This window comes from Gobio gobio (assembly GCF_949357685.1).
Source record: "Gobio gobio genome assembly, chromosome: 24".
Taxonomy (NCBI): Eukaryota; Metazoa; Chordata; class Actinopteri; order Cypriniformes; family Gobionidae; genus Gobio; species Gobio gobio.
In genome coordinates, this window is record NC_137120.1 from 10,610,679 (window position 1) to 10,628,508 (window position 17,830).

At 38.2% G+C, this 17,830-nt stretch overlaps 1 protein-coding gene and 1 long non-coding RNA gene across 2 annotated transcripts; both read left to right on the forward strand.

The window, feature by feature from the left end:
• The first annotated feature begins 1,633 nt into the window (after nucleotides 1-1,633).
• On the forward strand, nucleotides 1,634-8,466 carry LOC307120562 (CD48 antigen-like). Its single transcript, XM_079807661.1, has 6 exons — nucleotides 1,634-1,700; nucleotides 2,752-3,069; nucleotides 3,287-3,655; nucleotides 3,754-3,882; nucleotides 4,453-4,529; nucleotides 6,487-8,466. The coding sequence occupies exons 1-6, from the start codon at nucleotides 1,655-1,657 to the stop codon at nucleotides 6,538-6,540; spliced, it is 993 nt and encodes a 330-aa protein (XP_079663787.1). The 5' UTR covers nucleotides 1,634-1,654; the 3' UTR covers nucleotides 6,541-8,466.
• Nucleotides 8,467-11,526: 3,060 nt separating this feature from the next.
• Nucleotides 11,527-17,565, forward strand: LOC307121186. The gene is made up of 6 exons (XR_013815937.1): nucleotides 11,527-12,565; nucleotides 12,753-12,977; nucleotides 13,190-13,471; nucleotides 13,572-13,697; nucleotides 14,619-14,686; nucleotides 15,303-17,565. It is a non-coding gene; the product is annotated as an uncharacterized lncRNA (long non-coding RNA).
• The last annotated feature ends 265 nt before the right edge of the window (nucleotides 17,566-17,830 follow it).

Sequence of the window (17,830 nt, forward strand, 5' to 3'; positions counted from 1 at the left end):
CCGTCCACAGAGCGTCCAGTACCATGGCACCGCGAGAAAAGAGCCTCTTGGCTGCTGAGGACCGAGTGGCAGTGTGTCCAGGAACCGGACCAGGATTTTTTTCTCTCCTCTCTCTTCCCTCTCTTGTCTATGTTGCTCCTCATGCTTCCAGCTCCTTTTCTCTCATCTCGTCTGACCCCGGGGGGGAGTAGAGCGCAGTCTCGTGGGTACCCCCCTGGCCTGCGAGGGGGGATGGGAGTATGTGATGAGCAGGACGAGCGAGAGCCATGAGAGAGTAAGGTTGAGCCGGTGAGTAATTGGATGATGAGCGCCACCGGTCTTGGATCTCTCACGGAGGAGTGACAGAGCATAAAAGGAGGAGCGACGACAGTGAAGGACAAGGGAGGACCAGCACTGGAGTTTACGTTGTGTTTTGTTTATGTTTTCTTATGTGCGTGCGTGGCAGTCGTCCGTGAGGGGCTTTCTACGATTACGATCTATTTAACAGTCCTGTCTAATACATTATTAGATAGAGCTGTTCTACAAAGAAAGTAGACAGTGTATGAAAAAGTATTAGCGTTTGCCATGTGGTTGATACCTAATGTGACTAGCTGAGCAGAAAAACATCTCAAATTTGCGTTGGATTTTTTCTTTAGTGTAAAGGCTGAGAAGTCCGTCTATCACTGTTTTCTATGTTCGTAGAGTTAGTTTGTGGAGTATAGAAGCTATAATCTGTGTGTGCAGACGGCAGGTGCTGGTGTTTTGCATGTGTTCGGCCAATCAGCGCACACACAGCGCTCACTGGTAGTTCATTGTGTTGAGTTAGACTCTACTCTGAAGCTAATTTAGTTCCCCCAAAAGCAGTTCCTAGAACTACAATTGTTCCCAGTTCCTGCGGTGCAAACACGCAAAAAGCGGATGCTTCCGCCATTAGTTCTAGGAACTATAACAAGGTTCCTCCTGTGTGAAAGCCCCTCATCTGAGAGAACTCGGTGTCATCTCTGCATAAAATAGATGTATATCTTTCTCCTCTCATTTCTTGATGCTCCTAAGCACATATGGCTATATTTAACACAGCTGCAAGACGGTTTCTCATGCAATACCATCTAAGGGGTCAGAGGTCACGCACATTCAACAGAGAACCGCACATTCAACCTTGCCATACATAGAGTGAGATTTCTCATCTTTTCACAATATCATGTATGGTGGATGGATATCTTGCATTTAGACGTGAATTTTGAATTGTTTGACAATTCTCTTATGATATTTGGAACAAAGTGATGAGCCATGACCAATCTTTACTTGCAAAGACTGAGATGCTCCTTTTACACCCAATCAGGTACTAATATGTACCATTTGTGTAGTAATATGTACACTTTAGGCTCTTATATGTAATTTACGATACTAATATGCACCCTAATGGGTAAATAAGGTACCCCAGTAACAGCTTTTGTACCTTTTTTTTCTGAGAGAACCAAAAATAAGGAATATTTTGCCCATTAAGAACAGTTAAAGTCTTAATAACAGCAAGATGAAGTATAAGATTATATCATGCGAATGCAGGGTTGTGAAACTAGGAGGGTCAAACTCTGTCGCTGCTGTGGGAGGATTCACACATCAATAGTTCTGCTTAGCACGTAGTTTTATTAGATCAGACACGGAACAACTAAAGAAAATGTTTCACATGTTTGTCTTCTGTTTATGCTGGTGGAATCTGATCGGTGAGTTATACAAACATTTTTATGGCTTAATTTTGACCATTTTAGAGTAATAAGGCGGCAGCTGCTGCTCAAATGAGATTATTTTCATCTGCTGTTATGTACCTGATGGATCATTAATATTGTGAAATCCACTAACTTTTAAATCAAGCACGATTAAACTTGTACTTTCAATCTGCAATAATGATCATGTTACTCTATAATGTTTTTTGATTAAAAATTTTCCTCTACAGCAGATAACAAACAAAATATTAAGGATGTGTTGCACCATACGGATTAATAGTAAATTTAGCTGATAAATCTGTTGCATCAAACCTCAAAATAAGCAGATTTACATTTAAACCATAATTTTGATCCTAGTGTTCCTTTACATTTAAGATAGATTAACTTTGACCCTATTAAACTCCTTAAAGAAGTCGCATTACTGCACACGTTGTGGCTATTTTTGGAAACCTGTTTGCTTTGAGTTCATATCTGGAATAATGCATCCTGGAATAGTTTTAGTTTGAAAATCCAATGTTTTACTGCTTGTTGGGTCGTTAACTTGTTTAAAATTTACATTTGTAAAATTAATAATAACAATAACTCTTGCATAAGAAAAGTAGCATTAAGCCATAAATGCTTTCATAAATGATGCTGCCATATTATTCATTAATTGCTACTTTAAATATATTTCCAGGCAATCACATAAGCGCTGCTGTAATGTTTTTTTCTGTCGGCTTGATTCTCTCTGTAACGGTAGCGATTAGTAGTTTACAGTAGAAGTTTACGAATACAGTTGACATTTTACTTTTTTTTTTGTATCTGTGTCAAAGGAATGTCCATATTGCAGTGATATATAGCTAAGATACAGATTTAATTTAAACCTTATTGGTGCAAATGTTAAGCGGTTCAACCAGTGCTAAGTGTTTGTCTGTCCATTCATTGTGTTTTGTGTTTCTGCTGCTTTTGGATGTTCTCAACTTTACATGTAAATGATATTATCTACAGCTGATTTCTGGCTTTGTAAACCATCAGAGGCCGTAATCTGTGTAAAAACCTGTGTGTTCATCAGGTGTGTTTGGTGATTCAATGTCAGTGATGGAGGGAGATTCTGTCACTCTAAACACTGATCTTACTGAAATACACAAAAAAGACGATATATTGTGGAAATATGGAGCTGACAAGTCTCTCATAGCTAAATTGAGGAAAAAGAACCAAACCTTCCCCACATCTGATGTTCCTGATGGGAGATTCAGAGACAGACTGAAGCTGGACGATCAAACTGGATCTCTGACCATCACAAACATCACAACTGAACATGCTGGAGTTTACCAACTAGAGATAAGTGGAGAGAAAAAATCATCAAAAACATTCAGAGTTTCTGTCTATGGTGAGATGTAATTTATATCTAAACATGTACAAATTCTATTTACATATTCATACATTAAATAATTGTATAGTTTGAGATGACAGACACATTCAGAGACTTTAAACACACTAAACACTCACTCAACACAACGTTTATTACACTGATTCACAACACTGAAAATAGACTGATTGTTGTGTAGATTTATCAGTATTTCTCTTTATTCTCTCATGTTTTTCAGCTCGTCTGCCTGTTCCTGTCATCAGCAGAAACTCTTCACAGTGTTCTTCATCTTCATCTTCATCATCATCATCATCATCATCATCATCATCATCATCATCATCATCATCATCATCATCATCATCATCATCATCATCATCAAATTGTTCACTGGTGTGTTCAGTGTTGAATGTGGGTCATGTGACTCTCTCCTGGTACAAAGGAAACAGTTTATTGTCCAGCATCAGTGTGTCTGATCTCAGCATCAGTCTCTCTCTACCTCTGGAGGTGGAATATCAGGATAAAAACACCTACAGCTGTGTGCTCAACAATCCCATCAGCAACCAGACTAAACATCTGGACATCACTCAACTCTGTCACACATGTGCAGGTACGCTAGCGCTGATATTTGTGTTTATTCACTGACCTGATCTCTGTCTTCTGTTGTAGATCAGACGGATGCATTCACTTCTTTCTTTATCATCACAGAACCGGTCGGACCGTCTCCTTCTCCTCCTCCAGTCTCAGTCTCTCTGATAGTGCTGATCTCTGCTGGATCTCTGATGATTGCTGGATTTGGGATCTTCTGCCTTTGCAAAAAATTTAGGAAAATTGAAGGCAAGTGTTTCCTGCTGATTTTAACAAGTAATATAACAAACAATACTTTGAAAATATGCTCTAAACCAGTCAACCGATAGCCCTATTTTGTCATTTAATTAAAATTATTGTCATAATTTTGTACTTGACCTTTATACGAAACAAATGTGTCGTTATTTTCTGTAGATTACACTCATATCAGAATGTGTGTCTATTTCTATATAATGACACTGAACGTCGATCTTTACTCGTCTCACTCGCACAAAAACTGATTCTGCCTCAACACGGAAAATGCAAAAACAGAAATGTCTCTCTAAATTTTATGACAAACATATTTTTTTAGGAACTTTTTGTGTGTAGCAAATGTTATTGGCCGGTAAATTCAATTTGTTAATGCCATTTTAATATATATATATATATATATATATATATATATATATATATATATATATATATATATATATATATATATATATATATATATATATATATATATATATATATATAAATATATATATAACAATAACAAAAATATTGTGAAGAACCATCTAGTTAAGATTGAATTTTGAAGTTTTAATGTATCTATTATAGTTCAAAGAGTTGAGACTCGTGAAGAAGAGGTCACTTACGCTGAGACAACATTCTACAAAAGAAACACACAGAAATTGGTAAGACAGTTTATAAGTTTATATTGTATATTTGTTGAGTATTTGCATAATTTCAGCAGTGATTCAGATGTAGATCCGTGTGCACTTTTGATGTTGTCTGTGTAATATGGAAGCACATTTCTACCACGATAAGATGACAAAAAGATTAAATTATCATTAAAATCATAATTGTGATATAAAAAAATCTAAATGATGAATTTTGTTACTTATAATGTTGAAATTATGACATAATTTTGACATGTCTTAAAAAAGGGTTAGTTCGCCCAAAAATGAAAATTAGACCATGATTTGCTCACCCTCCAGTCATCCTAGGTGCATATTAAAGAATTTCTGGAAACACTTTAGATTAGGGTCCAATTTTCACTATTAACTAAACACATGTCTGGGATGTTAACAGTTTAATGTTTTCTTTATTCATTTAAATTTGTGTTTTGTTTCTTTATGTGACATTTCATGAAAACCTGTTTGCCTAATTAAAGGGATAGTTCACAAAAAAATAGAAAATGATCCCATGATTTACTCACCCTCAAGTCATCCTAGGTGTATATGACATTCTTCTTTCAGACAAACACAATCAGAGTTAGATTAAAAAATGTCGTGGCTCTTCCAAGCTTTATAATGGCAGTGAATGATTGTTTCGTTTATAAAGTCCATAAACGTGCATCTATCCATCATATAACTGCTCCACACGGCTCCAGGGGGTTACAAAGGCCTTCTGAAGCGGAGCGGTAAGACAAATATCCATATTTAACACTTTATAGATTCAAATAACTAACTTCCGGTGGATTGCCGTCGTAATGCTTATCCACTGGAGGCAAGTTGTAGTGATGAACCCAAGTGCAGTTTTACTGAATCCAAAATGTGCAAACAGAAATCCAAAAATCCAAAGTGAGCAAACAGAAATGCTGGACTTGGACTTGGACTTGGACTTGGACTTGGACTTGGACTTGGACTTGGACTTGGACTTGGACTTGGACTTGGACTTGGACTTGATGAACCAACACTCACCAACAGCGGGTTACAACAAACAATATTCGACAAGGACCATGGCAAACATGAGGGTATAAATACACAAAGACTAATGACTAAACAAGACACACCTGCAAACAATCAAGACAATGAACCAATGACAGAACTGAACTAAGAACCCACATGACTAAATCAACCAATGACAACATGACACAAGAGACTAGAGAATAACATGACAATGGAGCACATGGCAGGATCACATGACAAAAACCAGGAAACATGACAGTGAACATGAACCTGAAACAAAACCCAAACACATCGTGACTGCCATACGCATCAATTTAAGGCGAAAGAGTAACCCTTGTTTGACCCTTGACCCTTGAACCCTTGTGTAACCGCATGTGTATTGACGAATGCAGAAGCGCAGAGGATAGAGCAAAACAAAACGTAGCGTCGGGTTACTCTTTTAGCGCAAGTCAACTCGCGCACCGCTGACCACCGGAAGTTCGCTATTTTAGTCATAAAGTCTTAAATATGGATATTTTTCTCACACAAATGCGCCACTTCTCTTCAGAAGGCCTTTATTAACCCCCCGGAGCCGTGTGGAGCAGTTATATGATGGATAGATGCACTTTTATGGACTTCATAAACGAGACAACAATTCACTGCCATTATAAAGCTTGGATTAGCCAGGACTTTTTAAATATAACTCCAATTGTATTCCTCTGAAAGAAGAATGTCATATACACCTAGAATGACTTGAGGGTGAGTAAATCACGGGCTAATTTTCATTTTTGGATGAACTAACCATTTAATTATTATATACCAGAGCATGATTTTTTTCTTATGTGGTGAAAAGGGGTTTCCATATTATCACATAAATGTCAAACACAGCACCATCAGATGTTTATAAAAGCCTTGTTACTTTGAGAGAAAAAAAAAATCACATTTATTATTATTATTATTTCATGTCATGCATTTTTTACAGAAAGTTGAAGAGGAGGATTGTGTGGATTATGCACCAATCGCACTGAGAAGATGATCAAACTTCAGTCTTTTTCTGTCCATATTGTCCTGCAATGACAGTCAATAGTTGAGTTCTGGGATTGTGAGAATCTACATGACGTGCAAGAAAAAGAAAATCGTTCCCTCGATTTATAAATCGTGTGTACGATTTACCTTACAAGTTTATTCCTGCATGTCATGTGCGTGGCTCTGTAAGAATCATCACATGTTTCATCAGGAAATCACAGCGGACATCGAGCAGCATCATCCTGAAGGGGTTTAAAGATTTATTCATTAAAAGATCTCCTAAAAACTTCAAAGATGGAAGGTCATTTTGTGTTACTGCTCCTAAACTATAGAACTCACAACGCCTCGCTCTCCATAACATTTTGTCTACTTTCAAGACCCAGCTATGTCTGTTTGATATGTATGTTCAATAATGTGGCTGCATGTGGCCTTATGTGTGTGCAATATATGCGTAATGTACCATGTATAGCGACCTTGAGCAGTGAAAAGGTGCAAAACTTCATCTTCAAAAGACTTTACCTTGAAATTTAGTCTTATTGTCGATTGGAGCGTTTTCATTGTTTACTCTTAAAGTCAAAAGTGCTAGATGCAAACTAAAGTGATGGAGACCCTGCTGATGGCTCATTTATGTCTGTACAGAAATGTGGTTTGGTGAACATCTTGTGCATGTGCACATTTCTGCTGCTGGACGCTTGTAGTTTGATGTCTGTTTGTGATTGCGTCAATAGCGTGCGGTTGAAGATGTTTTTTCCATTCCTGTTCACACGAAACCATCTGACTTCTGCTCAACAGAGAAACCACTTTACAACACGACATCTGAACCCATCAATGCGGATGTTTGACAGAATACACAGTGCATCGCACGTTCTAATATTGTGTTGGTCCCCCTTTTGCAGCCAAAAAAGCCCTGACCCGTCGAGGCATTGACTCCACTAGACCCCTGAAGGTGTGCTGTGGTATCTGGCACCAATATGTTAGCAGCAGATCCTTTTAGTCCTATAAGTTGCGAGGTTGGGACCTTCATGGATTGGACTTGTTTGTTCAGCACATCCTACAGATGCTCGATTGGATTGAGATCTGGGGAATTTGGAGGCCAATTCAACACCTCAAATTCGCTGTTGTGCTCCTCAAATCAAGGTGGCCATCAGAACAGACCACCTTCTTCCATTGCTCCGTGGTCCAGCTCTGATGTTCACGTGCCACTGTTGGCGCTTTCGGCGGTGGACAGGGGTCAGCATGGGCACCCTGACTGTGCACCCCATACGCAACAAACTGAGATGCACTGTGTATTCTGACACCTTTCTATCAGAATCAGCATTAACTTCTTGAGCAATTTGAGCTCCAGTAGCTCGTCTGTTTGATCGGACCACACGGGCCAGCCTTCGCTCCCCACGTGCATCAAGAAGCCTTGACCGCCCATGACCCTGTCGCCGGTTCACCACGGTTCCTTCCTTACGCTTGCCCATTTTTCCTGCTTCTAACACATCAACTTTGAGGACAAAAGGTTCACTTGCTGCCTAATATATCCCACCCACGAACAGGTGCCGTGATGAAGAGATAATCAGTGTTATTCACCTCACCGGTCATAATGTTATGCCTGATCAGTGTATACTCATGCAGTGACTCTGCAGTTAAGCCGTGCTGGTTTCAGTAGTTATTTCCAGTTCAACAGTTCTTTCTAAGCAGAACTATTCTTGATACCTTTTTTTCTTATAAAGGTCACATCCTGTTTTTTTCTGCCAATGACTGTATAAATAGTTTTGTTTGATGCAATATGACACTGGTGTGTGTGGCCACACTTCAAAAGAGGACTCACTCGAGGTGAAAGGCAGAACATAAACACTAAATGTAAACTGTACAATATGTAAACACTCAATATTATTGTGACAGCTTGTTGTTTGTTGTTGTTGTTGGTAGTTAATAAGGAATAAAATGCAAAGAAAAAAATGTGTCCGTTTTTTGTAAGGTGTTTATTGCTGGCCCACTTTGGCGGAATGTGTTCGATAAAGTGGGATTCAGGGCAACTTTTATCCTTCAGTAATGATCAGTAATTACCTTCATTAAAGGGTAACTTCAGTGATTTAGCATTAAAGGGTTAGTTCACCCAAAAATTTAATCACTTATTAATTCATTAATTAAGTCATTAATTACTTACCCTCATGTCGTTCGACACCCGTCAGACCTCCGTTCATCTTCGGAACACAAATGAAGATATTTTAGTTGAAATCTGATGGCTCTGAAAGGCCTCCATTGGCACAATGGCACGGTTCACTCTCAAGACCCTTAAAAGGTACTAAAGACGTCGTTACACAGTCCATCTCAATACAGTGGTTCTACAATAACTTTATGAATCGGCGAGAATAGTTTTTGAGCGCAAAAAAACCCTAAATAACGACTTATATAGTGATGACGATTTCAAAACACGGGCCTCATGAAGCTTCGAAGCGTTATGAATCAGTCGCGTGTCAAACCGCCAAACTGCTGAAATTTGGCGATCCAAACTGCCAAACTGATTCGACTCACTGATTCATAACGCTTCGAAGCTTCATGATGCCGTGTTTTGAAATCGTCATCACTATATAAGTCATTATTTAGGGTTTTTTTGCGCACAAAAACTATTCTCGCCGATTCATTAAGTTATTGTAGAACCACTGTAGTGAAATGGACTTATATAACGACGTCTTTAGTACCTTTTAAAGGTCTTGATTGTGAACTGTGCATTGTGCCAATGGAGGCCTTTCAGAGCCATCAGATTTCAACTAAAATATCTTCATTTGTGTTCCGAAGATGAACGGAGGTCTGACGGGTGTCGAACGACATGAGGGTAAGAAATTAATGACAGAATTTTCATTTTTGGGTGAACTAACCCTTTAAGCTTTGTATTTAAACTGGGTCATTTATGTAGTAGAAATGTGAAATTATTTTTGAATTTGGTGCCTTCTAGACTGAGAAAAGACAGAAAATGTATTTTTGTCTCATGTGGATGAAAGACAACAACTCCCAGAATGCACTTGCTTCACTGCCCTACGAGGCCACTCCGTACACCGTCGTTTTGATCTTCATAGTAATACAATCATTTCATTCAGTTAGAGAATAAACACTACAATTAAAAACTGAACGTGTGTTTTCAATAAAGTGTGAGTGAGCCGAACGAAAGTCACGTCACAGATGCAGCAGTGTCAGATTTCATTCCTCACGAAGAGCTGAGCAGAGCTGAGGTAACGTTAAGCGCCAGTCTGGCACGTTTTCAGATCGCATATGAAAGCTAAACTATTACAGGAATTCATCGAAAAGTTGAAACACTCACTTTACTACGCTCCGTTATGATTGTCCGTGCGGCCGTCTGTGTCTACATTCTGTGAGTGAGATCTCTCCCCTATGGGCGGGTTGATAACATGCGGAACAGCTCCATCTAGTGGCTGTAGTCTTTGCCTCTGGCCAAAAAATCCTCAGATGACGCAAAATGATGATATTTGCGTCATCGGAGGAATTTTTCCAGAAATAAAATACATAATTCTCTCGTCTCAGGGGGATATGAGGGGGGAAAGTACCATAATTTGAATATACTACCGGGTTTCTACTGATACAAAGCTTAATGCTAAAGCACTGAAGTTACCCTTTAAAGCAGCACTAGGTAGGTTTTGCTCTCGGGGTCCCTCTACAGTTGGGAAACAGTATTGTCCTCTACTACTGTCGTAAACTGTCATTCTACATCAGGGGATTCTTTTTGTTCTCGGGTTACTACCCGAAACCCGAAGTTTAAAAGTACGATTAAAAACGATACAGACCCCGTCAGGCTATGGCAGACGTGTCATTCAACCTATTGTAAGTCGATGTATCATCACAAGAGTCTTGAAAATATATTATGAAGGTTGAAAAGTTACCTGGTGCTGCTTTAAGTGAAGTTCACAACATAATTTCGGGAGGAGTGAACCCATCTAATCTTTCAATTAGCAACGTACACAAATGCAAATTCGGGAAGTGTGAACCCATCTAATCTTTCAATCAACTGCTAATATAAGCATATAAGCATATAAGCAGCCTCCTACCTCCTTCAGGCATCAGTCGTTTTGCATCCCTCCACCTCCCCAACTCCATCTACTTACATTCATGTTTACCTTTCTCTTCTCCCTAGCACTAGTAGTCCCTGGGGGGTAAATCTAAGCTTGAGTAGAAGCGGCTTCCTCGAGCCTCTCCACCGTGGACAGCAAGCCAAATATTTTTTTGTTGTTGTTTTACTTCATCGGAATGGTACGAAACTTGGTTAAGGTTTTGGCACTAAAACACACACACAAAAAAAAAATAATCATGGTCTTAATTTGAAAAGGTTAAATGCACCTGAAAAAATAGTCACACTTGTATTGTTCACGGTCATAAATGAGCACATTGGAAATTAATGGGAGACGAATTGCATCTAGTGGAAACCTTTGGTACTGCGCCCAAACAAAATCTCACTGAAAGCTCTTTCTTTTTCTTTTTCTTTTTTTCAAGCTCAAATTTGGAACACAACTTTTTTAGTTTTATGGCTTTGATTTTCTTGCAGTTTTAGAGTAAAACGTGTTTCTAAAAAAAAAATGAAAATAGTATTTTTGTGCATTTTTCATAACAATAAACAAAATGCTGTAACTTTAAGGTTTTTTTTCACTTCACAAAAAATAATCTGCCAATTGTCGTCTTTGAAAAGAGTCCAAACTTCAGTCTGTGCTTTAGGCTCTTATATGTAATTTACGATACTAATATGCACCCTTATGGGTAAATAAGGTACCCCAGTGACAGCTTTTGTACCTTTTTTTTCTGAGAGTAGGCTACCTCACAAAAATGCTAAATAAATGACAAAAATAAGGAATATTTGCCCATTAAGAACAGTCAAAATCTTAATAACAGCGAGATGAACTGATTATTTCATGCAAATGCATGGTTATGAAACTAGGAGGGTCAAACTCTGTGGCTGCCGTGGGAGGATTCACACATCTGCAGTTCTGCTGTATGTTTAGCTGATAGTTTCATTAGATCAAACACAGAGCAACTAAAGAAAATGTGTCACATGTTTGTCTTCTGTTTATGCTGGTGGAATCTGATCGGTGAGTTATAAAAACATTTTTATGGCTTAATTTTGACCATTTTAGAGTAATAAGGCGGCAGCTGCTGCTCAAATGAGATTATTTTCATCTGCTGTTATGTACCTGATGGATCATCAATTTTGTGAAATCCACTAACTTTTAAATCAAGCATGATTACACTTGTACTTTCAATCTGCAACAATGATCATGTTACTCTATAATGTTTTTTGATTAAAGATTTTCCTCTACAGCAGATAACAAACTAAATATTAAGGATGTGTTGCACCATAAGGATCAAGGTTTAGCTGATCAATCTGTTGCATCAAACTTCAAACTTTGAAATAAGCAGATTTACATTTAAACCATCATTTTGATCCCGGCGTTCCTTTACATTTAAGATAGATTAACTTTGACCCTATTAAACTCCTTAAAGAAGTCGCATGACTGCAAATGTTTTGGCTATTTTTGGAAACCTTTGCTTTGAGTTCATATCTGAAATAATGCATTTATATTTAATAGCCTTGAATATTTAGTTTGAAAATCCGACGTGTTACTGTTTGTTGGGTCATTATTAGCTTGATTAAAATTGACATTTGTAAACATAATAATATAACAATAATTCTTGAATAAGAAAAGTAGCATTAAGCTATTATCCCTTATTTTTTCATAAATGATGATGCCATATTATTGCTACTTTAAATATATTTCCAGGCAATCACATAAGCGCTGCTTCAGTGTTTTCTCTGTGTGATTCTGACAGTCTCTCCGTAACATTAGTGGTTAGTTTACAGTAGAAGTTCATAAAGACAGAATTTTACTCATTTGTTTTTATTTATCTGTGTCAAAGGAATGTCCAAATTACAGTGATATACAGCTAGAAGATATACATTTAATGCAAAAGTAAATTGGTCCAACCAGTGCTAAGTGTTTGTCTGTCCATTCATTGTGTTTTGTGTTTCTGCTGCTGTTCTGGATGTTCTCAACTTTACATGTAAATTATATTATCTTCAGCTGATTTCAGGCTTTGTAAACCATCAGAGGCCGTAATCTGTGTAAAAACCTGTGTGTTCATCAGGTGTGTTTGGTGAGTCAGTGTCAGTGATGGAGGGAGATTCTGTCTCTCTAAACACCGATTGAAATACATGAAGATGAAGACGTACAGTGAATTTTTGGAGCTGAAAAGTCTCTGATAGCTAAAATAAAGAAAAAGAACAAATCTTCTCCACATCTGATGTTCCTGATGGGAGATTCAGAGACAGACTGAAGCTGGACAATCAAACTGGATCTCTGACCATCACAAACATCACAACTGAACATGCTGGAGATTATCAACTAGAGATAAGTGGAGCGAAAAAATCATCAAACACATTCAGAGTTTCTGTCTATGGTGAGATGACATTTATCTAAACATGTACAAATTCTATTTACATACATGAAATAATTGTATATAGTTTGAGATGACAGGCACATCCAGAGACTGTAAACACACTAAACACTCACTCAACACAAAATATATCACACTGATTCACTAATTCACAACAAAAATAGACTGATTGTTGTGTAGATTTATAAATATCTTTGTTCTATCGTGTTTTCCAGCTAATCTGCCTGTTCCTGTCATCAGCAGAGATTGTTCTTCATCATCATCATCAAATTGTTCACTGGTGTGTTCAGTGGTGAATGTGAGTCATGTGACTCTCTCCTGGTACAAAGGAAACAGTTTATTGTCCAGCATCAGTGTGTCTGATCTCAGCATCAGTCTCTCTCTACCTCTGGAGGTGGAATATCAGGATAAAAACACCTACAGCTGTGTGCTCAACAATCCCATCAGCAACCAGACCAGACATCCCAACATCACTCAACTCTGTCACACATGTGCAGGTACGCTATAGTGCTGATATTTGTGTTTATTGACTGACCTGATCTCTGTCTTGTGTTGTAGATCAGACTGATGCAGTCACTTCTTTCTTTATCATCACAGAACCGGTCGGACCTTCTCCTCCTCCAGTCTCAGTCTCTCTGATAGTGCTGATCTCTGCTGGATCTCTGTTGATTGTAGCTGGATTTGGGATCTTCTGCCTTTGCAAGAAATGTAGGAAAATTGAAGGCAAGTGTTTCCTGCTGATTTTAAACAAGTATAACAAATAATACTTTGAAAATATGCTCTAAACCAGTCAACTGATGGCCCTATTTTGTCATTTAATTAAAATTACTCTCATAATTTTGTACTTAACCTTTATACGAAACCAAACGAATGTGTCGTTATTTTTTTAGATTACACTCATATCAGAATGTGTGTCTATTTCTATATAATACCAATGAACGTCGCTCTTTATTTGTCTCATTCGCACAAAAACAGATTCTGCCTCAATACTGAAAATGCAAAAACAGAAATGTCTATTTTTAATTTAAAAATTGTGTGTAAACAATCTTACATGCAGCTGGTTCTCAAATAAAAAAGAAATGGTAAATGGACTGCATTTATATAGCGCTTTCAACAGACCCATGGCCATCCAAAGCACTTTACATATTGCCTGACATTCACCCATTCACACACCGATGGCGGTGTCAGCCATGCATGGCGCCATCCAGCTCGTCAGGAGCAGCTGGGGTTAGGTGTCTTGCTCATGGACACCTCGACACTTGGTCAGGTGGAACCGGGGATCGAACCACCAACCTTCCAGCCAGTAGACAACCTACATGAACCACTGAGCCACTGCCGTCCCTTAAATAGTGACTTTAGTGTTGCTTGTTGAGCCTAAAAGCTGATTAAATACAGAGAATGTAAATGACTTGACTATTGTTAAACATCCCAATTGGTTTGATTTATGTGTAAAGAATGTCTCTCTACATTTTATGACAAAAACATATTTTTTAGGATCTTTTTGTGTGTGGAAAATGTTATAGGCCGGTAAATTAAATTTGTTAATGTAATTTTAACATTTATTTCATTAAATTTGAAATCCCTAAAAATCCCTAATTGTGATAGAATTTTGCAGTTTTAATGTTTCTATAATTGTTTGAACAGATGACACTTGTACAGAAGAGATCACCTTCGCTGAGACGGCATTCTACAATAGAAACGCACAGAAATTGGTAAGATTTTTTGAATTTAGAATTTTTTGATTATTTGCATAATTTCAGCAGTGAATCAGATGTAGTGTGTGCTATTGATTTTTTCTGTATAATATTGAAGCCCAGTTCTACCAGATAAGAAATACAAATGATGGTTGTAATGTCACTCCCTGTTGTTATCACTCTTACAGGCATATGGTTGTAGAGCCATTCATAATGATGCCAGTAGATTTTGATATTGGATAACTTTTCCAACTTTATTTACATCGTACACTGTGCGTGTGTGCATCGACGTCTGACGTCATTACAGAATAAATGAAATGCTTATACATTACAATGGTAAATCATAATGGTGATATTAAAAAATCAAAATGATGACTTAAAATGTTTTTGGGACTTATGTTGAAATTATGACAACTTTGACTTATGTCTTAATTATTATTTACCAGAGCATGATTTTTTTCTTATGTGGTGGAAAGGGGTTTCCTTATCATAATGGTCTATCACATAAATCTCAAACACAGCACCATCAGATGTTTATAAAAGCCTTATTACTTCTGGGAAAAAAAACTATATATAACATTTATTAATATTATTATTACTATTTCATCTTATTACATTTTTTTTTTTTTTACAGAAAGCTGAAGAGGAGAATTGTGTGGATTATGCACTAATCACAATGAGAAGATGATCAAACTTCAATCTTTTTCTGTCCATATGTAAAGTACTGATCCACTGGAGGCAAACACAAACAAGGACTTGAATTGAACAGACTTCACTTGAAACAGACTTGACTTGAACACAAACAAAACCCAAAACCGTTACACCATATTGTCCTGCAACAACCTCAGACTCAGTCAATAGTTGAGTTTTGAAATTGTGAGAATCTACAGAGCCCTGCACAAAAAAACTGCACAATTTACTATTTAGTTCCCTCGATTTATAAATTGTGCGCACGATTTAGCCTACTGGTTTATTCCTGCATGTCATGTGCGTGGCTCTGTAAGAATCATCACATGTTTCATCAGGAAATCACAGCGGACATCGAGCAGGATCATCCTGAAGGGGTTTAAAGATTTATTCATTAAAAGATCTCCTAAAAACTTCAAAGATGAAAGGTCATTTTGTGTTACTGCTCCTAAACTATAGAACTCACTACCCCTCGCTCTCCATAACATTTTGTCTGTTTGACATGTATGTTCAATAATGTGGCTGCATGTGGCCTTATGTGTGTGCAATATATGCGTAATGTACCATGTATAGCGACCTTGAGCAGTGGAAAGGGGAAAAACTTCATCTTCAAAAGACTTTACCTTGAAATTTAGGCTTATTGTCAATTGGAGCGTTTTCATTGTTTACTCTTAAAGTCAAAAGTGCTAAATACACATGCAAACTAAAGTGATGGAGACCCTGCTGAGGGCTCATTTATGTCTGTACAGAAATGTGGTTTGGTGAACATCTTGTGCATGTGCACATTTCTGCTGCTGGACGCTTGTAGTTTGATGTCTGTTTGTGATTGCGTCAATAGCGTGCGGTTGAAGATGTTTTTTCCATTCCTGTTCACACGAAACCATCTGACTTCTGCTCAACAGTGAAACCACTTTATAACACGACATCTGAACCCATCAATGCGGATGTTTGACAGAATACACAGTGCATCGCACGTTCTAATATTGTGTTGGTCCCCCTTTTGCAGCCAAAAAAGCCCTGACCCGTCGAGGCATGGACTCCACTAGACCCCTGAAGGTGTGCTGTGGTATCTGGCACCAATATGTTATCAGCAGATCTTTTAAGTCCTGTAAGTTGTGAGGTGGGACCTTCATGGATCGGACTTGTTTGTTCAACACATCCCACAGACGCTCGATTGGATTGAGATATGGGGAATTTGGAGGCCAAGTCAACACCTCAAACTCGCTGTTGTGCTCCTCAAAACAAGGTGGCCATCAGACCAGACCACCTTCTTCCATTGCTCTGTGGTCCAGCTCTGATGCTCATGTGCCACTGTTGGCGCTTTCGGCGATGGACAGGGGTCAGCATGGGCACCCTGACTGTGCACCCCATACGCAACAAACTGAGATGCACTGTGTATTCTGACACCTTTCTATCAGGACTAACTTCTTGAGCAATTTGAGCTCCAGTAGCTCATCTGTTTGATTGGACCACACGGGCCAGCCTTCCCTCCATATTGACCGCTCATGACCCTGTCGCCGGTTCACCACTGTTCCTTCCTTGAAGCACTTTTGATAGATACTGACCACTGCAGACCGGGAACACCCCACAAGAGCTGCAGTTTTGGACATGCTCTGACCCAGTCGTCTAGCCATCACAATTTGGCCCTTGTCAAACTCGCTCAAATCCTTACTCTTGTCCATTTTTCATGCTTCTAACACATCAACTTTGAGGACAAAGGCTGCGTCCGAAACCTGGAAAATGCTGCCTTTGGAGGACACATTTCAAGGCACGTCCGAATCTAAAAAGTTGCGTTTGCTGGTCAGTTTTTTTTTTTTTTTTTTTACCAACATTGCACATCTGATGTCATTTCTAGCGAGAAATTATTAATGTAGTAATTATATATTAGTTTAGTTCTCACCAAAGCTCTCTCTATTTTGATAGAGATCATTACTACTGATGGTTTCAGTAGTTATTTCCAGCTCAACAGTTCTTTGTAAGCACAACTATTCTTGATACCTTTTTTTCTTATAAAGGTCACATCCTGTTTTTTCTGCCAATGACAATTTTGTTTGATGCAATATGACACTGGTGGGTGTGGCCACATATTTTAAAAGAGGACTCGCACGAGGTGAAAGGCAGAAAACATAATAAACACTAAATGTACACTATCTAAACACTCAATGTTATTGTGACAGCTTGTTTGTTATAGTTAATAAGGAATAAAATGCAAAGAAAAAATGTGTCAGTTTTTTATAAGGTGTTTAACCATCTATGCGGTGTTGCCTCCAGTCTATTTTAGTTTATTTTTAATCAAATGACACACCAATTTATTGGTCAAACCTATCTCAGGGAAGAAGAACTCAATTAATAATCACTGAAAGTGCAAAGAAGTGGTCACATGACCCACAGGGGTCCATTTTGTGTCCTGTTTCAGCACATGTGCACAGGTCACATGGCTCCATATTTTCTCCAATGAAAAGTGCATTTTTCACT

What these genes read in the sequence shown, in the direction of transcription:
- LOC307120562 (XM_079807661.1), top strand. Translation starts at nt 1,655, where the DNA reads ATGTTTCACATGTTTGTCTTCTGTTTATGCTGGTGGAATCTGATCG. An exon ending in ATGCTGGTGGAATCTGATCG is followed by an intron (nt 1,701 to 2,751) that starts GTGAGTTATACA and finishes TGTGTTCATCAG; the next exon opens with GTGTGTTTGGTGATTCAATG. An exon ending in ACTCTGTCACACATGTGCAG is followed by an intron (nt 3,656 to 3,753) that starts GTACGCTAGCGC and finishes TTATCATCACAG; the next exon opens with AACCGGTCGGACCGTCTCCT.